General features: G+C 38.1%; 1 protein-coding gene across 2 annotated transcripts in view; it reads right to left on the minus strand.

The window, feature by feature from the left end:
* Positions 1 to 18,613, minus strand: part of ANO10 (anoctamin 10) — a 261,033-nt gene that overhangs the window by 175,850 nt on the left and 66,570 nt on the right. For both annotated transcript variants that reach the window (XM_033212250.1, XM_033212251.1), the window contains exon 11: positions 16,399 to 16,527. In XM_033212250.1, the coding sequence (XP_033068141.1) occupies positions 16,399 to 16,527 (129 nt within the window). The remainder of the gene's footprint in view (positions 1 to 16,398; positions 16,528 to 18,613) is intronic.

Consider the following 18,613-nt stretch of genomic DNA (forward strand, 5'->3'; position numbering starts at 1 on the left):
GTTGGGGAGAAAAGCTGATGTAGCAAAAAACAGGACTGAGAAAGGAGCTGAAAACAGGAAAGTCAAGGCAATTTCATTCAAAGAACCATATCATTGAGGTTAGCCATGCCCCTGCCTCCAAGTATCTCTCCTCAAAATAAATTATTTGAAGTAGAATTTGTAGACCAAAAAGTATGTTTATATCACATGTAAGTTTTATGCAGCTTATTAAAAAAACACTCAAAAACTCCCTAATCCAATGCATTTTTGTTGAGTTATTCTACTAACAGATTCTCATTCCATAGTTCCACAATTATCTATTTAAACAAGCTTTAGCCTTAGGAACAGTAAAAAAATTCATTCTTATTTTAAAAACTGTAATAAATGTACAGATAGACAGCTCCTTAGCTTTGACCCTAATCCAGCTGACCAGTACTATCCTTGGCAAAAAGCAGGACAAAAATATTTGTTATTCATAAACAGCTCTTGCTTTTGCTAAATGACAGGTGAAACTGATCCAAAATTGAAATATTAAGCACACCAATCACTTTACTTCAACCTGTCATTTATTCATGATGCAAGAATTTCTCTTACTGTGAAAAGGTCAAACTGCTTTGTGAAATATCATTCAAGTCATGAATTCCAAAGTTCAATAGCATCAGAGGTCATCTTACATATGGATTCCTTTACATTGAAAATTTTATTAATTGCCAATAGCGTTCTTATTTGTACTAAACAACTAAGTGTAAAACAAATGCACTAAATTCTGCTTATGAATCAATGCTTATTTATATATACTTGTTTATCTGCACATTAAATATGCCTGGAAGCAAACATAAGAAACCAATCACACTGGCTGCCTCCACAGAAGGGAATTTGTTGACTGGGAGACAGAAGTAGAGGATCCTTATCACTGTTTTTTTGAGCCTTTTGAGTTTTGAATTACGTAAATGCATTGCTACCCAGAGAATAAATACACAAAATGTAAATAAAGAAGATAATCATTTCTGTAAGAGAATATCTTTCTAGCCTGCACACGCAGTCAGCTAATAACAAAAATGAAACTATCAAAAGACATGTGACAGGCCACCACTGTCCACATGGGAGGTATATACGGGAAAGAATGATTTCTCTAAAAATTTGATTAAACGTTACATTTTAGAAGACAAAGAGCTGAGTAGATAGCAATGCTTGGGGATGGTCCTTTCTCCCAGTGGTTGAAATGGCCATCTGAATGCCTTCTGTTTTCAGAACTCTGTTCACGTCTATGTGAACACGTGTGTGTGCATGTGAATGCGCATGCACAAGAGGGAGCGTGCAAGAGAGAATGGGAGACAGAAAAAGAGAAAGAGACAGAGGAGGGGGTTGGGGGGGAGGAAGGGAGGGGCAGCCATGTCTCTGTGGAGTGTAATCCCCTGACTCAGACAACACTCCTGACAACACCAATACACAGAGCCAAATGGTGAAAGCCACCTCTCTGCAGAAAAGTCCTGCACCCTTACCCACTGTCCCAGTGTCTACCTGGAAATAGCCAGAGTAAGGCAGTGGAGCATGACAGCTTGAGAGTCAGGATGGGAGCAACACAGCAGGCACTGCTCCTGCTCAATAGCATGAATGTTATCTAAACCCAACAACTGTCTTACAGAGGAGAGAACCATGTATTTAATTACAGTGCTGTAAACCAGTACAGGTCAAAGCACTACTTGTTAGCAGCCCACCAACGAGAGATGACTTGTACCAGAATGTAAATCAGCTGTGTCACTAAGCACACTTAGGGCTCTGCTAACTTTTTTTTCCCTATATGTAGACTTTTTTTTTTTTTTGAGACAGAGTCTTACTCTGTTACCCAGGCTGGAGTGCAGTGGCACAATCTCAGCCCACTGTAACCTTCGCCTCCCAGGTTCAAGTGATTCTCGTGCCTCAGCCTCTTGAGTAGCTACCATTACAGGCGTGCACCACCACAGCTGGCTAATTTTTGCATTTTTAGTAGAGATAGGTTTTTGCCATGTTGGCCAGGTTGGTCTCAAATTCCTGACCTCAAGTGATCCGCCTGCTTTGGCCTCCCAAAGTGCTGAGATTACAGGAGTAAACCACCATACCTAGACATTCTTTTTTTTTTTTTTTCTCTTGGGACGGAGTCTCGCTCTGTCACCAGGCTGGAGTGCAATGGTGCCATCTTGGCTTACTGCAACCTCTGCCTCCAGGGTTCAAGCGATTCTCCTGCCTCAGCCTCCCGAGTAGCTGGGACTACAGGCACGTGCCACCACATCCAGTTAATTTTTGTATTTTTAGTAGAGACAGGATCTCACCATGTTAGCCAGGATGGTCGTGATCTCTTGACCTTGTGATCCACCTGCTTCGGCCTCTCAAAGTTCTGGGATTACAGGCATGAGCCACCACGCCCAGCCTCCTAGACATTCTTAAGGAAAGAAGCAGTATGTTGATTTACATTTTAGCATAAGCTCCTTATCTTACTGTGAACTACTAACAGTTCTCAGACCAGCACAGTGTGTGCCACAGTTAGAGTAGCACTGTGAGTATATAAATGATGGTAAATTTTAGTAACACAGTGACAAAGAGAACCGGGGGAAAATCCTGACAATCCAAATTCCATTAATCTCAGCTACTGTGTAAATGAGTAACTATGATATCAGTTGATAAAGGCTTTAAAGATTAAGTCTCTTTAAGTCTTCCCAAAGACTTTAAAGATTATAAAACTCTTTCTCCTGAAGAGGAATGAGTAAGCAGGACTTGGTACTCTAGTTTTGAAAGGCTGTTGTCCCTTATTTTAAAGCATAAAAACCATAAGATAAGTACTGACAAATGTTTGTTATCCAACTGATAAATTAACTTTCACTTGGACCATAATCACATACTTTCTAGTCTTTTGTATTTTAAAAACGCTTCTTCGGCTTAAACTCTTAAAAAGTTTCTTGGCTTAGGGTACTTTGTAGATTATTTAAACATTCCTGATAAAAGTAAAATGCAAAAGTAAATTTAACATTCCAAGTTGCTTAAAATGCTTCTTTTAATTTGAAATTATTTCTTTAAAAAGTACCAAATGCAAACTTTATATTTATTAATGACTCCACTGATATCAACCTTGATCCTTCACTCATCAGAGCACTAGAAATCTCAGTCACTCCCAGTGTGCCACCTCCTATTGCCCTTCTGCAAATCCTGCTGATTCTAGAAGCACATGAATACCCTGTGCCCTCAAAACAGTTAGCAGCAGTGGCATATTACTTTTCACACAGTCATTTGTATTTACGGATATGACCTACATTTTGAAAGAGTGTTAAAACATAAAACAATAGATCATTTTTGTTCTTAAGTTTGATCAGTGAATTCTCAAATGTATGAGAATGATGCCTCACTTCATTAATTTCCTCTCATCAGCAAAACAATACTCAAGATGAGCAGCTCCTTTTATGGTAAAATGGAGTTCGGGGGCTCAAAGAAAGAAAAGCATAAAAGCCCTGTTCTTTTGTTCCTTTCAGCAACATGCCTAAACATTCAATTATAAAATCTTATTTGGAGTTTGAAAGGAGCCATTTACTATATAAAATCAAATTTTAGATTAGCTGGTTTTAGGTTGTTTTTTTCTTAATTAATCTTGAAAAAGAAAAAAAGCCTACTTTTTTCATCTTGTAAACATGTCCTCAGCCACAAAAGATTTTCTAAAGTATTTTTTCAATAAGTTTTTATACATTCTAAAATTTACCTTTTAACTTAGATAGAAAATCACTCATCTTGGTGTATAGCACTTTCAGTTTTAATAAATGCAGCCAGCTGCGAAATGATCACCATAATCAAGATACAGAACAATTTCATCACTAAAAAAAAAAAAAAAAAAAAATGCCCTCACCTCTCACCTTACTCTTAATTCTTGGCAACCATCCTCAGTTAAGTTTTAATGTTCAAATATAGACTAGATGCATATTACAGCAATCTCCAGGGCAAATTTAATAGCAAAGAGAAGACAATACCAAGAGCTCTACCTGTCATCTTGCTCATATGTCCTTCCTACACACTCAGTGGGGAAGAGGCTTATAGGCTGTGGAAGAATATCATTGATCTATCAGAGAGCTCCTCTTTCCTTGGGTTTCCTTTTCTATAACTGACCAGCACGAAAGAATATCAACAAACTGTATTCTTTCTGCTCATATCCCACCTCCTTTTTGCTGTGAAATATTCCCTCAACCTGAGTTCCTTGTGCACCAATGACCACATCACAGGCTTAATTATTAGCACAGATGGTGCCAATTAGTTCTGTGTGAAGTACTGAAATGGAAAGGATAATAGAAGCAATACAAGCTTCCTAAAAATGGTCACAGCTGGGGCCCACTGACAGCTTGGGGGCAACCATATCTTTACATTCTGCAGCTCACCTTCCACTCCTGCTCCATCCACCAGAGGAGAACCATGATCTCAGGCTCAGAGCAGGCATACTTTATAAAACACACACACACACACACATACACACACACACACACACACACACGTAACTAATATATGTCAGATAGGAAGAAATTTTCTTAGAAAGTAACCAGTATTCAAAAACCTTTCCTTTCCATTCATTGTTCTTAACATCCTTAGAAATAGTCCGTTTCAATAACATAACATAATGAGACTGGGAACACATTTTATTAATTAGGAGGAAATTATAGTAGTAATATTAACATCTTACATTTGTAAGCACCCTAGAGTCCACAAAGCACCCTTACATAGTTTCAAATTTAATTCAGTCTTAGCCACATGGCACCTTGGGGGACTGCAAAAGAAACTAAAGACTCTCTGAAGCTTTTAAGCTACAGACTAAAAAGGGTCGGGGGACAGAAGTAACAAGACAAAAGAACAATTACAACATATCAAAATAACTATAAACATTAAGATCTGCCAAAATTTATACCTTTCACCAAACCCAAATATATATAAACATCTATGATACTAAAAAACGATAGTTAATCCTGGCCCTATTTTTGACGTAAAATTTCAGTATTAAAAAACAGCTAAGTGTTTCTAAAAGTGAAATTTGACCTAGGGTACTAACACAGCTGTTTGAGTTTGGGGTATTGTTAATGTGGGAAACCATTCCTAAAGAAAATGGGTTGCTGAACAGGGTCTACACATTGACAAATACGAATTTAAGGACAGCGTTTTAACTGAGGGAAAAAAATAAGAAAAGAGGTATCAAAAATGGTACTGAAATGATATTGCTTGTGAGTCCAGCTCTTGCAAGAGATGTGTGATTTATCTTCTTTGTATCTCCAGCAATGACCAGAAATTCAGAAACCATTTTTTAAACTGAAATAAAACGAGTTATGTGAAAATACAGAAGGATACCTTAAAGAACAGGTTAACAACAATTACTGTGGCAGCTTTGTAATTCTGGCAGAAGAAATAAACTAACGATGGCAGGCATAAAGAACTGGGATCTAACCAACAGGACTGAAGAAATGGAAAAAATGAGGTGAATTTGAGAACAATCAAGAGGAAAAGCTGAGGCAGACTCCAGCTGCTCTTTTGGACTTGAGGGTGGTTGGACCAGAGACAGGAGAGGCTAGATGCAGAGAGGGATGCAGGATGGAGAATGGCCTGCTGTCTACACACACAAGTGCAGGCGCTTCATAGACTAGAACTGTTTCAGCTTCCTCAACCCAATGAAGAGGCTGCTCCTGGTAAGGAGAGGATTGGAAGTTCAGTCTCACAATAAGAAGATACAGTAAATTCATTCTGCAATGTATTCATTTTTAGAGATCATTGGAAAGGCCAAGTAGAATTTATGTAAGTGAATGAAAATGAATACTTCAGTCATGACTTTGAAAGTGTTTTAAAAAAAACATCATTTTGGAATAAAATGTAAATGGGCTATGAAGTTTTCATCATGACCTTAGAGCCCTCCTTCAGTTTTCCCATCCATTACCTCTTATCCTCCCATTCATACTCTCCGCTCTCCCTAAGAAAACCTACAGTCTCTTATTTCACCCCTCCTGCTCCCTCCTGGTGCTGGAGCTGCCCCCACATTCCACTTTTTCTAGGGGTCCCCTGCCACAGAGCCACCTCAAATGTATTTCCATGAGATTTGAGACTGCTCAACACACAACTCAATATTGTAAAGAACAGGGGTTTCTTATGTGTTGCATAAGAAACTGTCCCCCGACCCTTTTTAGTCTATTTTCAACTTTCTAAAGCAACACTTGCTTTCTACCCTAGAAAAAAAATGAAACCAAACATGCTTTTTTATCTCCCCATTAAAATGGATAGGAAGTCAGAGAAAGAGGGTCAGTTTGACTCTGGATTGGTTCAGGCATCTGAAAGGAAAGTTAACTTTCATGCAAGAATGAGGTTAGCAGTCAGGTCCAAGAGGAGGGTGACGCACCTAGCAGGTCTGTTGTTGAAAGTGGGAAGCACAGGCTGGAGTGCAGTAGGAGATAGCAGAGGGTGCAGGTAATTGACAGAGGTCTTGAAAGCACGAAATGAGAGGAGGCAAGAGGAACAGTCCTCGAAGATGAATAACCCAAATCAGTTTTTTGTTTGTGGATATCTGAAGCATTTACATTTGAATATGGATACATATGATGTTCTGTGATTTCACTTTAAAGAAAATAATGACGCCCGACTTTGAAATTATGGCTTAAGAGTACAGAGAAGCTGTTGAATTTTCTAATTCTTATCTCCTTTCAGACAATTCTTTTCTGAAAACAACTCTATTCTGAATGTAAAATGATCTCTTGCAGAGGTGTGAGACTTGCCTTTTCCTAAACTTTTCTTAGGCAAGAAACAGGTTAGGTTAACCACGGTAAGACCTTAAAAAATTGCAATGTAATCTCCAAAAACTGGATATTCACTAAGTCATATTTAAACAGATTATGCATTAACCATCAATTCCAAGGGCATTGGGTTTTTCAACAAAACAAGTATTTCCCATTAATTGACAAACTTAAAATCCTAATTTAGCACTCCCAAGGAACAGAAGAGGCCCATTTAGATGACACAATTGGGGCCAATAATTCTTTTGTTAATCAAAACAGCTAAAATGAAGAATCACACAAAATGCATATATTCATTTCGTTTTAGCAAACATTTAAATGTACACTAATTTGCAAATCTTCTGCTGTAGAGCTAGGGCCCTTCCTCTGAGTAGAATCCAGTGATGGATTGTCTCACTGTCTGACATGCCTAAATAACACCTATAAGACAATGTCTAAGATGCCCAGGTTTGTTTTCTTTAAAGGAGAGTGAAAACTTAAAGACACTTGTGAAGCAATGTAAAAACAGAATCTGGAAGCTGCCCATATTCTGATGATTTTTTCCCCAATCTTTTATAATTGTCTCATCTTTATTCAATCTGATAGCAATTTGTCTTCATGAAGTCTTTCCAAAGGTTTTCATAGAAATGATGGCTCTATTTTAGCACACACTTTTCATCATCCTCCATTCCATTTCATTAAATTATGCCAATTACAGTAACTAGAATACCACACATAAACAGATTTGGGAACAAAATACCTCTCGGTGAGCCATAAACTCAGTAACTGGACATCTTCCCCATCATCCTCACACCAATGCCCACTCAGCAGGCCAACAGAGCCTGCACTAGTCAGGGCACTGTTAGGAGGGAATGGAGAGAGCTGCGTCAAAAGGGGAAGGAGGTGAAGAAAGAGGCCTCCTATTGCACTGAAATGTATCTCTTGGATAGTTCTGTCTGTGAGCTTTCCTAAAGCCAGGGATGTATCTTAGTAATGCCTAGCATATTTTAAGCACATAATAAATATGTATTCAATGTAAGCATTTGATTTCACTCTCTAATTATTCCCACAACATTAGGACAACATAGAGCAATGTTTTATCTAGATAAAAGCTAAAGAGCCCATGGAAAGACTAGTAAATTCCAAGATTATCACAGGAATAAAGGAAGCAAGAGGAGGAAGAAAAAACCCAGTTCCACAATTCTATTCAAAAGTACCTTAATCCAAAAATAAAAAAACAACCCAACTCATGCTCAACAATGGGAAATGGTGACCAGATTAATAACTTAGTTGGTTGTGGCCTCCTTCCTAGGCTAAGTTTTTAAACTAGATTCTCATAACTTAATCAAACCTTTCAATTAGGTGAAGCACCTTCTATGAGAACAGATCGTTTTTCAGAAACAATGACAGTAATAGCTAACAAAACTAAACACTTAATCTTGCCAGGCACTGTACTAAACACACTGCATGCATTTATTCATTTAATCCTAAGTTTGTAGAAGCAGGTACTCATTCAAAGACACAGAGCTAGTCAGTGGTGTAGCCAGGATTTGAACCCAGAACCCATGTTCTCAACCACTGTACCATACTGCCCAATATAGTTTGCCTTTTCTTATAAATGATATAATTTTAATATTTTACCTAAGGGTTTTCTTAGTATACTTCTCAAAGGTACATTATCAAAGTCCTTATAATTATAAATTAATTTTTAAGTAATTGGCACTAACTATATGTTTACTGAATAAAAAAACTATATATGACTCATTCATTCATTAATAAACATTTAACAAGCAGTTACTTAATCACTTGAAAACAAAGAGTTAAAGTAACTCTACTGAGTGACAAGGGAGAGAGCTGAAACAAATACTCAGAAGTCAGAATCAGCAGGTCTTGATGAGGGATGAATGAGAGGGAGGGAGGGCTAGGCTGAGGCGTGGAAGCAAGATCAGCAGAGAGAAGAAAACAGCCATGCCACAGATAGAAGGTACGTAAGAGAGGGAGATAAACATGTAAGCAGCAAACTGTAACACAGACGGAACCAATGCAATGTTATGATGGACAGCCTGGCCCATGACAACAAATCTAGAGCCGACAGAGACATATGAACTAACTGCTGAAAGAGAAACTCATTAACAATCGTGGTGCTATAAACTGTTATCAATTTTCCACTTCCTCCTCTGCATTGAACATGGTGCCTGACACTTCTAGTGTACACTACCAATGTCTCCATTTTATATCCAAGGAAACTGAGACTCAAAGATTAAAAGAAAATGCTGGGATTCTAATTCAGCTACCACCAGACTTTGACACCCCAAGCTACCTCTATGCTGTGACAGTGCCTGCTTAAACAAATAATGATGAAAATGATCATAAAGATAACAAAAGTTTCATTCTGATACTGAGGTGGTTAGAACTGCAGCTCACATCCCCTGTGCCTTGACCAAGTGCTCAGCTCTGTGTTTGGCATTTCACATATACAACCTCATCTATGCCTCGCCTTGTGAGAGTGGTAACAAGACCTGCAAATTAGTAAGCACCTCCTCAATACCAGACACATAATCAGAGTTATACATGTGTCATTTCTACTCTTTAGAGCACTCATGCAAGGGAGGCTGCACTGGCCTCACTCTGAAGTCAAGGAAGTGGGCTCACAAGACAAGGTGATACACTAATAGGCAGTATAGGGGTAGAAACTACATTTGTATAGTTTCAAATATCTACAAATCTCTCTCCTCTCCCTCTGTTTCTCTCTTTCTCTCTCTCTCTCTCTCTCTCTCCCTCCCTCCCTCCCTCCCTCCCTCCCTCTTAGTTGAGAGAGAGGAAGAACACATGTGTGACAAAATGTTCAAAATTAGTGAATCCTGATAAAGAATATATAGGAATTATCTGTATAATGCTTGCAACTTTCAAATCTGAAACTAGGAAAATAAAGCCTGTGAGTCAGGGCACAAAAGAATCTGGAAAGGCTCAGTTCATTCTCAGAGGATACCCTCTGGTAATTACAGATTAGACTCAATTCTGCCTCTTTTCTTTTCCTTTTTTTTTTTTTTTTTGAGATGGAGTCTTGCTCTGTCGCCCAGACTGGAGTGTAGTGGCGTGATCTCAGCTCACTGCCAGCTCCGCCTCCTGGGTTCACGACATTCTCCTGCCTCAGCCTCCTGAGTAGCTGGGACTACACGAGCCTGCCACAGTGCCCGCTAATTTTTTGTATTTTCAATAGAGACAGGGTTTCACGGTGTTAGCCAGAATGGTTTCAATCTCCTGACCTCATGATCTGCCCACTTCGGCCTCCCAGAGTGCTAGGATTACAGGCGTGAGCCACCATGCCCGGACTTAATTCTGCTTCTAAGCAGCTGCTGGCAGAGGGAGAGGGGGTGCCACATGAAAACTTATTTTTAAAAGGAAGCTGCAATTAAATGACATTTTTTAAACCAACAATTAAACATGCATGGTACTAGCAAGCTTGGTGGTCACCAGGCCCTAAACATCAGAAATGCAGTGTAATTTCTGGAGTGAGTAGTTAACTCATTTTCAGCTTAGAAAAAGAACCGATTTTAGTAGGTAAATTGTTAGTGTTCAACATATCTGATAGCTACATCTTGCCAATTTTAGAATTAAAAGAAAATTGTCAATTCATTTATTACTAAAATGAATTATTAGCTAAGATTTGATATTTGGAGGATATCAGGCCATTTCCATTTTTTAGAAATTGGAGACATATGTAATTCTGCAAGTAAAGTAGTAATCTTTTGCTAAAAATTACATCAAAAAAGTAAATTAAGTTTGCCTCAAAAGAAAGGATGATAATTTCTTAAGGGAAATTATTCGAATATTGATTTAATCTTCAGGGCTGAACTTTATGACACCGCCAATATTTATTTTTAACCCACAAAAAATGGCATTTTCATATGTTTTCATCTATTACATTGGTAGGTTATTCTCTGGTTCAGTCCATAAAAATTTCTTCAACTATTTTGCAAATAAAAGTAGTGTTCAAGTGTCATTAATTTTTAAAGGCAACACTAGATGGCAGTAAATACACAAAAGTTGTGACAGACATGACAGTTCTCAGAATACAGTAGTGATCATTTTTGTCTTTACTCAATTTCATCTGTACTAAATCAAGCTTTAAAAAAAATGAAGAATCAGGGCTAGGTGTGGTGGTTCACACCTGTAATCCCAGCACTTTGGGAGGCCGAAGCAGGCAGATCACTTGAGGTCAGGAGTTTGAGATCAGCCTGGCCAAAATGGTGAAACCCCGTCTCTACTAAAAATACAAATATTAGCCAAGCATGGTGGTGTGCACCTGTAATCCCAGCTACTTGGAAGGCTGAGCCATGAGAATTGCTTGAACCCAGAAGGCAGAGGATGCAGTGAGCCAAGATCGTGCCACTGCACTCCAACCTGGGTGACAGAGCAAGACTCTGTCTGAAAAACAACAACAACAACAAAAAAAACAGAAGAAGAAGAATCAGAAACCTACGTAAAAAATAAAGTGAACTGGCTTTGGAAGTGTGATCCAGAAAGCAATAGAAACTATCAATTCATCCAATTTTAAATTTTGAGAACATTAACACTCAACATCAACTTTATAAAACTGTTACATTTTCTTTTTTTTTTTTTTTTTTTGAGACGGAGTCTCGCTCTGTGGCCCGGGCTGGAGTGCAGTGGCCGGATCTCAGCTCACGGCAAGCTCCGCCTCCCGGGTTCAGGCCATTCTCCTGCCTCAGCCTCCCGAGTAGCTGGGACTACAGGCGCCCGCCACCTCGCCCGGCTAGTTTTTTGTATTTTTTTTAGTAGAGACGGGGTTTCACCATGTTAGCCAGGATGGTCTTGATCTCCTGACCTCGTGATCCGCCCGCCTCGGCCTCCCAAAGTGCTGGGATTACAGGCTTGAGCCACCGCGCCCGGCCAACTGTTACATTTTCTAAGTCGTGTTTGTTCTGTTAACAAATTCTAATCATGTAAATGTATCTGGATATTTATTTGGTTAATTAATTTGGAGGAAAAAAGCATCTTAAATTGCTTTTTCCATCAAGACGTTAAAAATTTATGAGAATTTTTATATATTTATAGATTATGGCATTTTTTGAGTTAGTAAAATTTCTGCTCTTATAGGAACCATGAATAAACATATGAAAGTATAGTATGCTGCTAATTTAATATGCTACTAGCAAAACTTTTTTAAATCAATAAGAACATTATGTAGACTCCAGTAAAAAACTCTATTTTAAAGTTAATTTTAAGATTTAATTTCCTTATTTGAAAAGATTTTCAGATAAAAGAAAAATCTTATAAACAGAAACATGTTAATGGACCCAATGATGGTTTTTTTTTTTTTTTTTTTTCTTAGACAGAGTCTTGCTCTGTCGCCCAGGCTGGAGCACAGTGGCACAATCTCAGCTTACCACAGCCTCTGCCTCCTGGGTTCAAGTGATTCCCCTGCCTCAGCCTCCCGAGTAGCTGGGATTACAGGCATGCACCATCACACCTGGCTAATTTTTGTATTTTTAGTAGAGATGGTGTTTCACCATATTGACCAGGCTGGTCTCGAACTCCTGACCTCAGGTGATCTGCCCACCTCAGCCTCCCAAAGTGCTGAGATTACAGACATGAGCCACCGCGTCCGGCCCCACTGATAGTTTTGATGAACTTTCTGTAACACTCTTTTTTTCCAGCATTACAGAGGTATAACTGACAAATAAAAATTGAATATATTTAAGTTACACAACATATTTTTAAATATGTATATCCTATGAAATGATTAGCAAAATTAATCTAATTATCTTATCTATCACCTCACATAGTTACCTTGTAAAATTCAGAATCAGAATTTCAACACAATTGTACAAACTTAATGGTAGCAAACCAAAAATTTGTATTTTCTATTCTATTTGTAAATGTTACACTTTTTGGATTCATTACAAGACCAGATGGCATTCAGCTGAGGTCTCAGCAACACTAGAATAAAATTGGTAAATTTCTAATTTTTTGGCTATTTCAAATAGCTTGAGCTTGGTTTTGTCCTGACACACAAAATTTTCTATTGAGAAACCAAAGCTAGGGCCCTCTCAAATGTGTGAAAGTCAGTAAGGTATAAACAAAACAAATCTTCAAATACACACTGTGGCAGAAAGAGAGCACCCATCTGTGCCAATATAATCCAACTTCTGATCAATAGTTAACATTTTAAAACATCATAAAATAAATAGCCATAGCTTACTGCAAGCACATTGACACAAATACACACTGAAACAGCCAAAACAATCTTGAAAAAGAAAAACAAAGTTAGTAGTCTCACACCGCCTGATTTCAAAACATACTACAAAGCCATGGAAATCAAGAGTATGGCACTGGCATAAAAACAGAAACAATGACCAATGGAATCAAGAGCCCAGAAATAAACTCTGCATATACAGTCAAATGATTTTGCAAACTTTGCATACACAGTCAAATGATTTTCAACAAGGGTGCCAAGACCACTCATTAGGGAAAAGACAATCTTTTCAACAAATAGTACTGGGAAAACTGGACATCCACATGCAAAAGAAATACAACTTATAAAAACAACCAAATGAAAATTATAGAACTGAAAAATGCAGTGATAGAAATTTTTTTAAAAAAACACCTCAGTATATGGGCTCAATAGTAGTGTGGACATACAGAAGATGCTGAAACAGTGAACTTGAAAATACATCAACAGAATTCACCTAATGTGAATAACAGAAAACAGGCTGACAAAAATTGAACAGAGCCTTAGGGACCTGTGGGAAAATACAAAAGACCCAAGATTTATATCAAAATCCCAGGAGAAGAGAGAGAGTGGGGCTGAAAGAGTACTTGAAGAAATAATAGCTATAAAGTTCCTTAATTTGGTTAAAGACAAAAACTCACAGATCTAAGAAGCTGAGCATGCCCCAAACGGAATAAACCCCCAAGAAGCTACACTAAGACCCATTATGATTAAACTTTCAAAAATTAAAGATACAGGGAAAAAAATCTTGAAAGCAGCCAGAGAAAAAAGGACTCATTAACTACAGGCAAACACCAATTGGAATGATATATTTCTCATCCGAAATCATGGAGACTAGAAGGAAGTACCAAAATGGTTTTCATGTGCTGAAAGAAAAAGATTATCATCCATGAATTCTATGTCCAGCAAAACTATACTTAAGAATGAAAGAGAAAAAAAGTTTTCAGATGAAGAAAAAAATTAAGAGAATTTGTTGCTAGCAGACTGACCCTTTAAAAATCAGCTAACAAAAGTTATTAGAACAGAAAAGAAACTGCATTTGTTTCTCAGGGTTTCCAGAACAAAATTATCACAAACTATTATAGATGGCTTAAAACAGCAGGACTGTATTGTCTCATAGTCTGGAGGTTAGAAGTCCAAAATCAAGATGTTGGCAGGAATAAAACCTGGAGGGAGCCTTCCTTGATGCTTCCTGGCTTCTTCCAAGCCTTCCTTGATGCTTCTTACTTTGCCAGTTTAGACAATGACAATTAAAACAGCTGTTTTTACACAATGTGAAGAGACAATAAATAAATAAATAAATAAATAAATAAATAAGAGAAGGCATAATGGTTAGAACCTAGAGGGTAACAGCCAAGTATCCCTAGAATGTGCAGATTAAGTGAATCCGTGAGGATTAGACTAGCAAAACCATCCTGTAACACGTAAGACTAGCCACCTGCAGAACAGTATTATAGGCCAGTAAGTCTCCCAAATTAAGTAAGAAGAACCAGGCCCTCAATATGTGATTAATGTATCTCTAAACACAAAAGAAAACAGTAGGCTAATCAATGGTAATATACTGAGTCAGCCAGGAATCTAGAGAAAGTGAGGGCAAAAATCAAGAAGTGGACTATAATGAGCTCATCCAGCATTGCTCAGAAGCTAGCGATGGACACCAAGAGCTGGCTCATGAGAGAGCTCTGCTCTGTGTGGAAGCAGGGACGGTTTTCAGGTTTTCTACGTCTTTCAGGATATTACACTACTCCTGCTCTTGTTCTCAATTTACCAAGAAATCTTCTAATAACCAATCCACCTTCACTTGAACATCCACTGTTATGGTATTGGTAAAGTATCTTTTTATTGTAAATTAACCACCTGGATTTCTGGTCAATCCCTTGTAAGTTTCATGAGTTTTAAGTCTCAGTCAGTCCCAAAAGCCTTTAATTAACTCTGAGTGTACTGGCAAAGACAAATTTTTAGATCTGTGAAGTTAAGTGCCATATTCTAAATCAGGAAGGCGCACTACAAGCCCAGCCAGCTGGTCTCTCCCTGTCAAAGGTAACTCTGTCTTGTTTTCTCACTTCCACAGGTCATAAATCAGCCTTGCAAATAGCTCTCCAAAATTCTATTCAACTTACAAAATTCAAAATAGACCTACTTGTATCTGTCAGGGCCATTCTCTTTTCCCTCCCACTCACTGCTGTCTAAAATCATTCTCCAAAATGCATATTCCACATATAGCATCTATCATGAACACAGATTCCTACCAAATACAATAAGAGCAAAAAAGAGCAAAGCAGAATATATTTCTTTAGCCAACACTGGAAATGTGCAAGTTCATGATTTCCTTTCCTCTGGTCAGCCCTGAGTCCTAAGGCCTTAAGTATATGAAACACCATTCAGGATCCTCCTAAGTTCTGCTTTTATAGAGTTCCATAACTGTTCTGTTTTTAAAATATCTAAAAATGAAAGGTGGTCACAATATTCTTGACAACTATAATTACAAGCAACAAAAAAAAATCCTACAAATTATTCCATTTACATTTGGTTAGTGCTTAATTTCCAAGATGTTACAGTGATCCATATTCTGAAACATGATAAAAGAAAAACCTAAAAAGAGCACAGACAGCCTACTTGTGCTTTGCATGTGAAATTATGTACCGTCCTACCAATTACATTTTGAAGTTTGAGAGTGTTTCACAATGAATTTCACACCTGTAGCAAATGAGACTTAAGTCATTATCAAAAAGCATTTCTTAGGATTTATTTGCTTAAGAAAGTAGAACTGTCTTTTCTCTAAAATAGACTAAAAATACATATTAAATGTATAGAATTTGATTTTGAATAGGAATTTTTTTTTTAAGGGACAGTGTCTCGCTCTGTTGACCAGGCTGCAGTGCAGTGGTGCCATCAAAGCTCACTATAACTTTGAACTCTAGGGCTCAATCAATCCTCCTGCCTCAGCCTTCCAAATAGCTAGGACTACAAAAATGAACCAACACATCAGGTACCAAATTACATCAGGTAATTTTTAAATTTTTTGTGAAGACAGGGTCTTATGATGTTGCCCAGGTCTTGAACTCCTGGCCTCATGTCATCCTTCTGCCTTGGCCTGGGTGCTGGGATTACAGACATGAGCCTTGGCACCTGACCCTCAAATAGGATTTACCTACTTAGCACTGGGCAGACCAGCACAATAGTGGAAATGTCACTTCCTGTTTGCATTAGGGTGACAGTTTTTCATACTTGGGCAATAACCATAAATACAAAGCCTGAATCCTCATGTCTTCTATTACTTGAACCATTTTTGCTTTCTTACCAGTAAATCCATATTGCTCAATTGTCAGTCATGGACAGCCCAAGACAGCACTGCTTTGGAATAGAGAAACGTGATATGGATGCTGCTTAAAAGAAGTTTAAATCTTTACTTACCTCCACTGCCACTACAATCAAAATGAGGTCTGCTTTTGACTCTGGAAAGATTGCATTCACTTGTGGTGACATTCCAATCAGAGCACAGTTAGTGACCACAGATATAACACTCATTGTTTCAAAAGCCAACTAAAAGAAAAAAGAATGGAAATTAAAAATTGCAATGACTGCTTCCATATTTCCTCATCCTTTTTCATATTATCTAAAAATCAAGGAAAATGTCTTACCCTAGTTCTAAACATTCCAAGTACATTTTAAACTTTTTTCTCTGTCATGGTATGATTTTTTTAGCTGAAAAAAGCCATACTGTTAGGCAGTATTTTAGACACTTTTGGCATGAATATCCCAAAGCAGTATGTTCTATCTTCCTAATTGGAGGCAGCCCTGGACCTGAATTGGGAATACTGTTAAAGTTACTCTACTCACATCTAAGGGGAATCTAAAGTAGGGCTGCCAGGGAAAAATGTTTCACATTAAAAAACAGGTAAGATTTCAAACAGAACTTATGTTGTGAAACCATCCTTCTACTTTGACATCACACACCACATCTGACTCAGCTATAACCAGCTTTATAATCAAGGCACCAGTGATAAATGATGATCCTTTCCTAGCATCATTTAGCAAACCAAATGTAGAACTTTAGAAAAATATAGATGTTAGGCCCCACTGAGACGTACTAGACAAACTGGTCCAGCATCCCCTGAAGGAGACTTTGGTGCATACTGCAAAGGATGGATGGAGAAATGTTGTGACCATTGCTCTTTTTTTCTTTAATATAAAACATATGGTGATCACTACTTAATAATTTACCCACTAATTCCAAGAAACACAAGTACTATTAGAAACATTAATTTTAGGCCGGGCGCGGTGGCTCAAGCCTGTAATCCCAGCACTTTGGGAGGCTGAGACGGGCGGATCACGAGGTCAGCAGATCGAGACCATCCTGGCTAACACGGTGAAACTCCGTCTCTACTAAAAAATACAAAAAACTAGCCGGGCGAGGTGGCGGGCACCTGTAGTCCCAGCTACTCAGGAAGCTGAGGCAGGAGAATGGCGTGAACCCGGGAGGCAGAGCTTGCAGTGAGCTGAGATCCGGCCACTGCACTCCAGCCCGGGCGACAGAGGGAGACTCCGTCTCAAAAAAAAAAAAGAAACATTAATTTTAAAAGAAGTAAAACAAAAGATGACTGAATCCAAACTTAGTATGAATACATCTTGTCCCATGGAGAACTTCTGCCATCTTACAATTCAGAAATCTTTTGTGTAGTCTGATTTTTGTTTTCCATTTGCCTACTGGTGGCAAGTCGGGTTGTTTCCAGTTAGGGGTTACTGTGAATAAAGTTGCTATGAACATTCCTGTGCAGTCTTTGTACGAACATATCCATTCATTTCTCCTGGTCATCTGTTAATATTTCTCCTTTCAGTTCAAGTTTTTTTTCCCCCACATATTTTGAAACTCTGTTCTTTGGTACATATACATTTAAGATTACTATGTCTTCCTGGTAATTTGACACTTTTATCATAGAATGGTCCTCTCTGGCAATTTTTGCTCCAATGTCTACTTTATCTGACACTAATATAGTCATTCCTTCTTTCTTTTAATATTTCCATATATATCTTTTTCTATTCTTTTACTTTCAACCTACCTAAATCATATTTGACTTGAGATTCTTAAAGACAGCATATACTTCAGTCATGTGTTTTAATCCACTCTCCCAATCTCTGTTTTTAATTGTTGTCTGACCATTTACAAGTAATGTAGTTATTGATATGTTAGGATGTACGGCTGGTCATTTCCTTGTTTTCTGTTTGTTCCCTGTTTTTCATTTCTCTGCTTTCTTTTTCCTGTCTTACTGTGGTTTACTTGAACATTGTTTAGAATTCCATTTTGGTTTATCTATAATGTTCCTCAGTATATCTGTTGTGTAATGTTTTCAGTGGTTGCTCTAGGTATTACATATCCATAACTTACTGCATTCTACTTGTGTCATCATTTATCAGCTTCAGTGAAGTACAGAAACCTTACCTCCCTCTACCATCCTTTATTTATAATATACTTGTCTTGACACAGGGGAAAGAATCAGACAGTGTATCTTGTCTACATAGGCTGGGTGCAGTGGCTCACACCTGTAATCCTAGCACTTTGGAAGGCCAAGGTGGTAGAATCATTTGAGGCCAGAAGTTTAAGACCAACCTGGTCAATACAGTGGGAGCC

This window comes from Trachypithecus francoisi, unplaced genomic scaffold (assembly GCF_009764315.1).
Source record: "Trachypithecus francoisi isolate TF-2019V2 unplaced genomic scaffold, Tfra_2.0 Lachesis_group0, whole genome shotgun sequence".
NCBI classification, from domain to species: Eukaryota; Metazoa; Chordata; class Mammalia; order Primates; family Cercopithecidae; genus Trachypithecus; species Trachypithecus francoisi.